We start from the raw sequence: 12,402 nt of genomic DNA on the forward strand, positions 1-12,402 counted from the left end.
TAATCCAGCCTAGAAGTAATAAATGCATGAATGAGCTTTTCAGCATCACTCTGAGAAAGGATGTTTCTAATTTTAGAAATATTGCGCAAATGCAAAAAAGCGGTCCTACATATTTGTTTAATATGTGCATTGAAGGACATATCCTGGTCAAAAATGACTCCAAGATTTCTCACAGTGTTACTGGAGGCCAAAGTAATGCCATCCAGAGTAAGTATCTGGTTAGACACCATGTTTCTAAGATTTGTGGGGCCGAGAACAAGAATTTCAGTTTTATCTGAATTTAGAAGCAGGAAATTAGAGGTTATCCAGGCCTTAATATCTTTAAGAGCATAACTGCTCCTCCGGGATTACAGGCTTCATTATTTCTTCTGCAGTAGATCAGCTGTTGGGGAGTCTCCACAGCACTTTGTGTCAGCTGTGGTTGTTTTAAAGTGCTTTATGAATAAAGATGGTATGTATGGTAGAATGTTCTGTTTGTAGGTGCTGTTTTTTCCTGCTAACTGTGCAGTTTTGTTCTGTCAATCATTTAACCCTGTATACTGCAGCAAAATTCCATTGAAGAGCTTCAGTCAAGGCTCCGAAGCCATCACAGTACAGAAAAAGCACTAATGAAGGTTACCAATGATCTTCTTGTTGCCTCTGACAGTTGACTCGTCTTTGTTTGTCCTGCTAGATCTCAGTGCAGCATTTGATACCCTAATATTTTATTACAGAGATCAGAGCATGCTACTGGTATTACATACACTACGCTGCATACTAGGGTTAATTATGGAGTTCCACAGGGTTCTGTGCTGGCACAAAGTTTGTTTACATTATACATGCTTCCTTTAGGTAGTATTATTAGAAAGCACTGTATAAGTTTTCATTGTTATGCAGATAAAATTCAGATAAAACTGAACTTCTTTTATTCTGCTCCACAAATCTTAGAAACATGGTGTCTAACCAGATACTTACTCTGGATGGCATTACTTGGGCCTCCAGTAACACTGGAAATATTGGAGTCATTTTTGACCAGGATATGTCCTTCAATGCACATATTAAACAAATATGTAGGACCGCTTTTTTGCATTTTACGCAATATTTCTAAAATTAGAAACATCTTTTCTCAGAGTGATGCTGAAAAGCTAATTCATGCATTTATTACTTCTCAGCTGGATTACTGTAATTTGTTATTATCAGAGCCTTCAGCTTTCAGGCCCCTCTTCTGTGGAACCAGCTCCCAGCTTGGATTCAGGAGACAGACACCGTCTCTATTTTTAAGATTAGGCTTAAAACTTTCCTTTTTGATCAAGCTTATAGTTACGGCTGGATCTGGTGACCTTGAGTAACAGCGGCTTATAGAGGCAAAAACAACAGCACCTACCAACGGAAAAGTTAAGAAACTCCTGGACATCCTCAAAAACTCACCTCAGGATCATTGTCATCAGTCAGGAGTGAGTTTCTTGGACTCATCAGCCTGTTTTAAATTCTTTTCACGGTTTTATTTCCTCTTTCAGAGTAAATGCAACTGGAGGCAGAGTAGACAGACGCTTCAGTAGCTACAGATGATTGCTAGCCAGAGCGTTTGAAGTGTTCTCAGGATGCACATTAACATTAGTCTATGTAAGAGAGGCCTTTAAATGCTTCCCCGACTTCCTGTGTGCCCTGTCAGGCAATTACGTGCTTTGCTCTTAGTTGATCCTCCTCTCCTAGGAGTATAATAATGCTATTAAATTTTCACACAGTCTGTCTGACTGTGGATTGGTGAAGTCTTGGTTGGTGAATTTGTTTACTGGATGTTTCACACATTATAAGCATCAGATTTTTTGTTTTTTTGGGGGTTTTTTTGTGTTTTCTTTGATCCTCAGAGCTAGTTTGTACATGCCACGATTTTTATCAGAAACACACTCATAGATGCCTGTTTTTCTTTGTCTGCTCACACCCAGCTTTTAACCCATTATACCTGACTGCAGTTTTAACTTCAGATTTTCTTACAGATATAAAATATTGCATAATTTTCATCAATAAATATCTAAAGCTTTCATTTCATGTAATATATTTTTTTAAAATTAACTTGAACTCTTTTGCTGATCCTTCTCTCATCCCCCAGGTGGTTTGATAAATCCTTCTCCATCGTGATCTACAAGAATGGGAAGAACGGGCTGAACGCAGAGCACTCCTGGGCTGATGCGCCAACAGTGGCTCACCTTTGGGAGGTAACTCTTAGGCTTCTTTATGATTTTGTGCTGACACACATTGATCCCACGCAGACTGCTAGTTACAGAAAAAGAAACATACATAAAACACAGCTGCTTCCAGACATCCTGCAGTATTACCGCTGCTGTGGCTGTTACCTCACACAGCAGAGAGGAAGGGACTTGTAAAGGAAGCCAATCAGAGCTGAGCCAGCCACCACCACCCCAGCATTTTTACCACAACAAGACAACAGCAAGACTAAAAGGAACCATCTGATTTCTGCTGAACGATGCCGTTGATGCATCTACTAAAAATCTTGGACGACTCAGTCTTTACCATAATAATGCCAATCACAGAAAGTGGCAGTATTCTCAGTGGTTTATATTTACTACAATTTTAGTATTTTTTATTCCTGGCAAAGCAATTTGCTTTTGAATTGATATGGCCAATAAAGTCACTATTGGCTGACACTGTTTCACTTTATATATGTACTTCAGCCTTGGGCAAAGGCACAGTCACAGAAACAGCAGTTTCTAGTAAAGCTGGTTTGCAGAGACAATAGTCTGGCCTCTGTCACACTAACAGATGGAAGTGATGACTCTTAACAAGCTGTCAAATGAAACATTTGTCCGCTGCTGAATTTATGGGTGCCTGAATTACGATCGGAAGCTTCCACTTATGGTACAGTGTTAATTTTTCATTGAAGATGTGGGTCTGCTGAAGTGCTACTCCTACAGTGGTGAAGTGCATCTCTCTGTCGCTCACCCCTGACGGACTGTGCTGATGTGTTTGTTTGGTGTTCACGCTGCTGGATCTGAACAAACAAACAAAGCTGTTGTCCCAGAAGTCTTGTGGTTTGTTCAGATGGAGCAGCGCAAAAGGAGGTTTTTAGAGAGAAGGCGCTTTCTTCTGGCAACCTTTCTAAACAAGTCATGCTTGTTGAGCTGAATTTGCAGGAAGGGCCACTCCTGTGCACACAGTAGTGTTGTGTTAACACCAGGGGTGAAAGTAACCTGGTCTGGTACTGTGTACCACTAAAAAATTCTGCGCCGGTACGCCAGTACCTGCTGTAGAGCTGTCATTCAGAACTAGTCACGGCTGCACTTTGGGTCAGAATAGACCTGCTAGCAATACGCAGTCTAAAACACAATTTAATCAGTTAATAAATAGCTTTTTTTTTCTCATTTCAAATTGTCTCTGAACTCTTCGTGCTATGCTGGAGACTCAGTTCTCGAGCTTCTCTCCCCTCGGAGCTCGAGGCTTTCATCAACGACCAGCCTTTAAAACGTTCACCGTTACGTTTAATGTCTGCTCGTTACAAAATATCCCAATTAAAAGCAAAGAGAAATTAACTAATTGTGTTTCATGTTATTCTGCTCAATTTCAACAACACAGCACAGCTCGAAAACACTGCTTATGACCGGAGATTTCATTTACGGTACACAAGAGTGCATTCACCTCCAAAACACAGTGGTTGCCAAAGGGACTGAGGTTTGAGAAAGTTTGGTGGTTATTCCTTTCCAGACGTTTTGTGTTGGTGGACAGAGGCAGACTGCATGGAGGTGGTCAGCATTTGTGTTAAAGTGTACAGTGTGTGTTGTTCCTTAACAACTCAAAAAATATATATATTTATACATATTTTTGTCTACAATATGTATATTTATACATATTATACATATACATATGTCCATCCATCCATCCATTTTCTTCCGCTTATCCGGGGCCGGGTCGCGGGGGCAGAAGCCTAAGCAGAGAAGCCCAAGCTTCCCTCTCCCCAGCCACCTCCTCCAGCCCATCCGGAGGGACCCCAAGGCGTTCCCAGGCCAGCCGAGATACACAATCTCTCCAGCGTGTCCTGGGTCTACCACGGGGCCTCCTCCCGGTGGGACATGCCCGGAACACCTCACCCAGGAGGCGGCCAGGAGGCATCCTAATCAGATGCCCGAGCCACCTCAACTGGCTCCTTTCGATGTGGAGGAGCAGCGGCTCTACTCCGAGCCCCTCCCGGATGGCCGCACTCCTCACCTTATCTCTAAGGGAGAGGCCAGCCACCCTTCGAAGGAAACTCATTTCTGCCGCTTGTATTCGCGATCTTATTCTTTCGGTCACTACCCAAAGCTCGTGACCATAGGTGAGGGTAGGAACGTAGATCGACCGGTAAATCGAGAGCCTCGCTTTTACGCTAAGCTCCCTCTTCACCACGACGGACCGGTGCAGCGTCCGCATCACTGCAGAAGCAGCCCCGATCCGCCTGTCGATCTCCCGTTCCCTTCTCCCATCACTCGTGAACAAGACCCCGAGATACTTAAACTCCTCCACTTGAGGCAAGAACTCGTTCCTGAGCCGGAGATGGCACTCCACCCTTTTCCGGCTGAGGACCATGGCCTCAGACTTAGAGGTGCTGATTCTCATGCCAGCCGCTTCACACTCGGCTGCGAACCGTTCCACTGCGAGCTGGAGGCCCCCCCGTGATGAAGCCAACAGAACCGCATCATCTGCAAAAAGCAGAGATGTGACTCTGAGGCCACCAAGGAAGAAACCTTCCGCCACCTGGCTACGCCTAGAAATTCTGTCCATAAAAATTATGAACAGAATCGGTGACAAAGGGCAGCCCTGACGGAGTCCAACACCCACAGGAAACAAATCCGACTTATTACCGGCTATACGGACCAAGCTCTCACTGTGGTTGTACAAGGACTGAATGGCCCGCAACAATGGGCCAGACACCCCATACTCCCGCAGAACCTCCCAAAGAACACCCCGAGGAACACGGTCGAATGCCTTCTCCAAGTCCACAAAGCACATGTAGACTGGTTGGGCAAACTCCCACGCACACTCGAATATCCTTGAGAGGATAAAGAGCTGGTCCAGCGTTCCACGACCAGGACGAAAACCGCATTGTTCCTCCTGAATCCGAGGTTCGACTAACAGACGCACCCTCCTTTCCAGCACCCTGGCATAGACCTTACCGGGGAGGCTGAGGAGTGTGATCCCCCGAAAGTTGGAGCACACCCTCCGGTCTCCCTTCTTAAAGATGGGGACCACCACCCCGGTCTGCCAATCCAATGGCACTGCCCCAGATCTCCACGCGATGTTGCAGAGGCGTGTCAACCAAGACAGCCCTACAACATCCAGAGCCTTCAGGAACTCAGGGCGAATCTCGTCCACCCCAGGGGCTCTGCCACCAAGGAGTTGTTTAACTACCTCAGTGACCTCACCCCCAGTGATGGTCAAGTCATCCCCCTCATCCCCAGACTCTGCTTCCACTACAGAAGGCGTGTCAGTGGGATTCAGAAGGTCCTCGAAGTATTCCTTCCACCGTCCGACTATAGCCTCAGTTGAAGTCAGCAGCACCCCCCCCGCACTATAAACAGTGTGAGTGAAGCACTGCTTTCCCCTCCTGAGTCGCCTGACGGTTTGCCAGAATCGCTTCGATGCCGTCCGAAAGTCTTTTTTCATAGCCTCACCGAACTCCTCCCACACCCGAGTTTTTGCTTTGGCCACTACCCGAGCTGCATTCCGCTTGGCCTGTCGATACCTGTCAGCTGCCTCCGGAGTCCCACAGGCTAACCAAGCCCGATAGGACTCTTTCTTCAGCTTGATGGCTCCCTTCACCTCCGGTGACCACCATCTGGTTTGGGGGTTACCACCACGACAGGCACCAACCACCTTGCAGCCACAGCTCTGAGCAGCCGCCTCAACAATGGAGGTGCGGAACATGGTCCATTCGGACTCAATGTCCTCAGCCTCCCTCGGAATGCTGTCGAAGTTCTGCCGGAGGTGGGAGTTGAAGATCTCCCGGACTGGGGCTTCTGCCAGGCGTTCCCAGCGCACCCTCACAATACGTTTAGGTGTGCCAGGTCTGTCCAGCATCTTCCCCCGCCACCTGATCCAACTCACCACCAGGTGGTGATCAGTTGACAGCTCAGCTCCTCTCTTCACCCGAGTGTCCAGAACATACGGCCGCAGATCTGATGATACGATTACAAAATCGATCATCGACCTGCGACCTAGGGTGTCCTGGTGCCATGTGCACTTATGGACATCCTTGTGTTCGAACACGGTGTTTGTTATGGACAAACTGTGGTTTGCACAGAAGTCCAATAACAAAACACCATTCGGGTTCAGATCGGGCAGGCCGTTCCTCCCAATCACGCCCCTCCAGGTCTCACTGTCATTGCCCACGTGAGCGTTGAAGTCTCCCAGCAAGACTATGGAGTCACCAGATGGAGCACTCTCCAGCACCCCACCCAGCAACTCCAAAAAGGGTGGGTACCCTGAACTGTCATTCGGCGCATAAGCGCAAACAACAGTCAGGACCCGTTCCCCAGCCCGAAGGCGCAGGGAAACTACCCTCTCGTCCACCGGTGAAAACTCCGACGTACAGGCAGCAAGCCGGGGGGATACAAGAATACCCACCCCAGCTCGCCGCCTCTCACCGAGGGCAACTCCAGACTGGAACAGAGTCCAGCCCTTCTCCAGGAGACTGGTTCCAGAGCCCAGGCCATGCGTTGAGGTGAGCCCAACTATGTCTAGCTGGTATCTCTCAACCTCACGCACTAGCTCAGGCTCCTTCCCCACCAGAGAGGTGACATTCCATGTCCCAACAGCCAGTTTCGATAGCCGGGGATCGGTCCGCCAGGGCCTCCGCCCTCGGCCACCGCCCGACACACATTGCACCCGACCCCTACGACACCTCCTGCGGGTGGTGGGCCTGCAGGAGGGCGGGCCCATGTAACCTCTTCGGGCTGCGCCCGGCCAAGCACCACGGGCTAATGCCTGGCCACCAGACGCTCTCCCTCGAGCTCCCTCCCCAGGCCTGGCTCCAGGGTGGGGCCCCGGTAACCCTATCCCGGGCAGGGTAAACTGTTCCCTTGTTTTTTCCCTCATAAGGGTCTTCTGAACCGCTCTTTGTCTGGACCCTCACCCAGGACCAGTTTGCCATGGGAGACCCTGCCAGGGGGACAAGCCCCCAGACAACATAGCTCCTGGGATCACTGGGACACACAAACCCCTCCACCACGATAAGGTGGCGATTCACGGAGGAGACATATGTATAATATATATATATATATATATATATATATATATATATATATATATATATATATATATATATATATATATATATGTGTGTGTGTGTGTGTATATATATATATATATATACATATGTATAATATATATATATATATATATATACACACACACACACACACACACACACACACACACACACACACACACACAAAAGTACACACAATAAAAGTACTCATGTGTGCTCAGTAAACAATACCTTTGAGTAATTTTGACATTAAGAGATCAAGTTGCAACAAGAAGCAACAAACCCGAGATCAGCTGATGACGCAAAAATGCAGGCAGTTTGTGACACAAATTTAGAAAACAAAACACACACACACATCTGGAACTACCCTTGAGGTCCATTGTTATTTTTTTTTTTTTTTTTTTTTAGCCTGTCATGTCTGGCATCTTTCACAATCGGAATGATGATCCGAATGCACTGATGTACCAAACATATTTGCTTTGACAAGAACAGCTCTATGTGTTTCCTATAGGCTCTTCTTGTTAATGTTTGCAATTTTATTTTTATTTATTTATCTTTTTATTTAGTTATTCATGCCAAGTCTGACAGGCAACAAGGAAGGGGCAAGAACAAGAGGTGGGGGGGAGAAAAGGAAGAAAGGAGATAGAAAAAAAATAAAAAAATAAAAGGGGTTGATATACTCACACACACACACACACACACATACACACAAGTTTATTGTTTGTAGTGATGTGTGTGTATGCGCCTTTCTCATGCAATGTATTCGATAATGAGGGCGAGAAACTGCAACCATGACCCCCGCGATCCAGAGGCAGATAGGGAAGGACCCAGGGGACCCAGGCCCCCCACAGCACAGGTGTGAGGTCCATTGTTAAACGTTCACATCACCAAAGTTGTGATAAAAAATGGTCCATAAAACCAGCAAACACAAACATTGCACCCAGACACATTTACTCTTTTTAATAACAGTGTTTTCATAATTGTCCTACTTTGCTGTGCTCACTTTCATAACATAATTTCCTTCCCTGTCATTTGTTTCTCCAGTACACCCTGGCCACGGATGCCTTTCAGCTGGGCTACACTGAGGACGGGCACTGTAAGGGTGAGGTGGAGCCTTCTCTCCCCCGACCTCAGAGACTTGTCTGGGACATCGGATCAGAGGTATGGCGGCTTATCAAGATTTATGTGCGAGATTATCGTGAAACTGCCGTCATGGTCTTTCAAGTTAAGGCCAAGTAAATTTCTGGAATCTTGAGTTGAAGTCATATGTAGGAAAATGCCTGAATGTTTTATTCTTGTAATTTCAATTGCATGTAGGTGCATGTCTTGAGACCATGCCAGGCTATCTATGTTGTCCTAACTGATTTGAGTGTGATGCAAAGCAAGCATGATTTAAGTCTTACTATGTAGAATGATTTCCATGGAAACAAATGTATTTTTAAGCTGAATGATATAAAATACAAAAAGAATGGAAACTTATAGGTCACATTTAAAGGCAGTTGGTTTTCCAATCATGAGCTGCTGCAACATTCAGGAAGATTTGTAGAAGCTTTTCAAATTTAAATTTCTGATTTAAAAAAAAAAAATCCACTGCCTAAATCCACTCATGTGGAATTCATTCGGTTTCTTTATAATGGAGTTATTTGAGGTTCTGATCCACAGTTTTCTGACTGGAAATCATGGCTGCATTTTTTTTCCCTCCCCACAGTCACACAGGCTTAGAGACCAGTCTGCCACCACTGGTTGAAAAATGTCTGTTCCCAGATCAGTGAGTGGTTGCTGGCAGTTGGTTGTAAATTACAACTTCAATTCCAAAAAAAGTTGGGATACTATGTAACAACATTTAAATGAAAAACAAAATGCAGTATTTGCAAATCTCATAAACCCATATTTTATTCACACTATGCACCATTTTGAGAAAAAAAAATTAGATTATTTTGAATTTGATGGCAGCAGCATCAAAAAAGTTGAAGTTAGAAGTAAGTAAGTAAAGTTGATTTATATAGTACTTAAATATTGCACAAAACAGCAGGAATTAAAGCTGCCTCTGATTCCACAGTCCGCTCTGCAGAAACTGACTCAGCTGTCAGCCGTGGTGCCACAGACTGAAAGGCTCTGCCCCCCCGAGTTTGTCCATTTAGTGGTCCGTATGCAAGTGTGAGAATTTTTAACCATTTCTAAATTCAAATGCAAGAGAACGTAAAGAGAATAAAATGTTGGTAATGTGAACTGGTAATGTGAAGAGATGATTTATTGGTAATTTAGACAAAACAATGATCTAGGCGCAATGGCACAAATGGATGAATAATTTTTTCTAGTTCAGAGGAGACAATAGCTCATATATTATAACCCGGTACGCCTTATGTATGAAAATAGACCCGTTCATTGACAGTGCGCCTTATAATGCGGTGCGCCTTATGGTCCGCAAAATACGGTAAGCAATGACATCACAATTAGAAAATATTGTAATAGTGGCCAAAAGAATTCACAATAATCACTGCAATATCTATAAAAAGAAAGCTAAACTGTAAGTATTATTACTGAGGAGTGGCTCCTCTGTGGCAAATGTTACAGAAACATGCAGGATGTGCAACTTGACTCCGATATATGTCTGAGTCAAGGTGCAGAGCTCAGCATCAGAGTTTAAAGGTGCAGCTAGTCTGAACTCAGAGGGCAGGAAAAGAGGAACCACAACAAATAATGAGCAATTCACCACAGCAAAGCCACCCATACAGTGTAGAAATGAGCTGACTGCAGGAAAACAGCTGCTTAAAGTCTATAATTGAATAAACTGGAAGAGGAGTCAAAGGAACTGGCACAGGATTCTTTACAATGTGCATATATAAGTTTTTTTAGATGTGATACTTAAAATTTTCACTTTCCAATGCTGCTGATCACATGAAAGTAATGCTGGAAATTTCAGTTGGATTAGTTTGCGCAGAAATGTGATGCACGCGTCTTCAGCTTAGCATTTCTTTTACAGTAAACAGCATTTCTCTAAGAGGCTTTAATGTTACCTTTGCATGTCTTAATATTACTTGAGTGATTTAAAGATTAAAATCAGTGCACCCCTTGGGGGGTTATTAACGTTCAAAAGCGGCCATTGCGGTGCTTTTGACTACCCATAACTGATGCATTAGTGTCATTAGTGCTGCAGTGGTGTCTTCCTGTTTGTTGCGTAAAGCATTCCAGCATCTTGTCTGTACATCGAAACAGACCCGACAGCACAGACTTGTAAAGTGTTTTGTAGAAAATGTGTCAATAATTTATTGGCACAGCTTGGTGGGGCCTCTTTATCTCACAAAGGGAAGAAGGTGGGCGTGAAGCAGAGGTTAGCTGGCTAGCTTTGCCAAAAGTTACATTCTTCTCACTTTTTAAGCATGTAGAGGCAGACTTGATTCGTTTCTTTCCTTCTTTTTTTTTGGAGAAATAGCCTGTCAAAAGATTGAACTTAAGTTACTCAAGCAGAGTGCACAGTCAAATTAGCGGGGGATGGGTGAGATCATATGTCAGCACATTCAGGTGAATAGCCACAAGACAGCATGACGAGTACAGTCATGACTGTGAGAATGGAATGACAATAGTGTGGCAACTTTTATTAACATTTAATAAAGATTAAAACAATAACCTAACACTTGCTGAAAGATGTTTATACTGCTGGGTGTAACAGGTTACATGTTTACATTGCTCACCTGATATGATTGCAGCCTAATATACAGTGTTACGTAAAAGTTCGGGCACCCCTGATAATTTTCATGATTTTCTTTTATAAATCATTGGTTGTTTGGATCAGCAGTTTCAGTTAAATATATCTTATAGCAGACGAACACAGTGATATTTGAGAAGTGAAATGAAGTTTATAGGATTAACAGAAAGTGTGCAATAATTATTTAAACAAAATTAGGCAGGTGCATAAGTTTGGGCACCCTTGTCGTTTTATTGATTTGAATACCTTTGGCACTAATTATTAGAACACAAAATTTGTTTTGTAAGCTCATTGACCTTTGACCTACATACACCGGTGAATCCAATTATGAGAAAGGGTTAAGGTGGCCAATTGCAAGTGTTTCTCCTCTTTGCATCTTCCCTGAAGAGTGACAACATGGGAGCCTCAAAACAACTCTCAAATGACCTGAAAACAAAGATTGTTCAACATCATGGTTTAGGGGAAGGATCCAAAAAGCTCTCTCAGAGATTTCAGCTGTCAGTTTCCACTGTGAGTTCTAGTTAAGGCCTGAAGTGGCAGGCCAAGAAAAATATTAGATAGGCAGAGGCAAAGGATGGTGAGAACAGTCATAGTCAACACTGAGAGCAGCTCCAAAGACCTCCAACATCATCTTGCTGCAAATGTTGTCACTGTGCATCGTTCAACTGTTCAGCAGACTTTGCACAAGGAGAGGCTGTATGGGAGAGTAATGCAGAAGAAGCCTTTTCTGCGCACACGCTACATACTGTACAGAGTCGCTAAAGCACATTTGGACAAGCCAGCTTCATTTTGGAATAAGGTGCTGTGGACTGATGAATCTAAAATTGAGTTATGTGGACATAACAAGGGGCGGTATGCATGGAGGAAAAGGAACACAGCATTCCAAGATACTTGTTACCCACAGTAAAATTTGGTGGTGGTTCCATCATGCTGTGGGGCTGTGTGGCCAGTGCAGGTACTGGGAATCTTGTTAAAGTGGAGGGTCGCATGGATTCCATTCAATATCAGCAGATTCTTGAGAACAATGTTCAGGAATCAGTGACAAAGTTGAAGTTGTGCCGGGGCTGGATACTTCAACAAGACAATGACCCTAAACACTGCTCAATATCTACTAAGGCTTTCATGCAGAGGAACAAGTACAACGTTCTGGAACGGCCATCTCAGTCCCCAGACCTGAATATTATTGAAAATCTGTGGTTTGATTTAAAGCGGGCTGTCCATGCTCAGAATACATCAAACCTGACTGAACTGGAGATGAGTTGGAAAGAAGAACGGTCCAAAATACCTTCAACCAGAATCCAGACTCTCATCACAAGCTATAGGAAGCACTTAGAGGCTGTTATTTCTGCAAAAGGAGCATGTATTAAATACTGATGTCATTTTTCTGTTGAGGTGCCCAAACTTATGCACCTGCCTAATCTTGTTTAAATTTGTTTGTTGTGTTCGTCTGCTATATGAT

At 44.3% G+C, this 12,402-nt stretch overlaps 1 protein-coding gene across 1 annotated transcript in view; it reads left to right on the forward strand.

Annotated features, from left to right (window-relative positions):
* Positions 1-12,402, forward strand: part of cpt1a2b (carnitine palmitoyltransferase 1A2b) — a 67,982-nt gene that overhangs the window by 26,949 nt on the left and 28,631 nt on the right. The window contains exons 12-13 of the mRNA XM_030735138.1: positions 2,090-2,195; positions 8,282-8,398. Of these exons, the coding sequence (XP_030590998.1) occupies positions 2,090-2,195; positions 8,282-8,398 (223 nt within the window). The remainder of the gene's footprint in view (positions 1-2,089; positions 2,196-8,281; positions 8,399-12,402) is intronic.

This window comes from Archocentrus centrarchus, chromosome 8 (genome assembly GCF_007364275.1).
Source record: "Archocentrus centrarchus isolate MPI-CPG fArcCen1 chromosome 8, fArcCen1, whole genome shotgun sequence".
NCBI classification, from domain to species: Eukaryota; Metazoa; Chordata; class Actinopteri; order Cichliformes; family Cichlidae; genus Archocentrus; species Archocentrus centrarchus.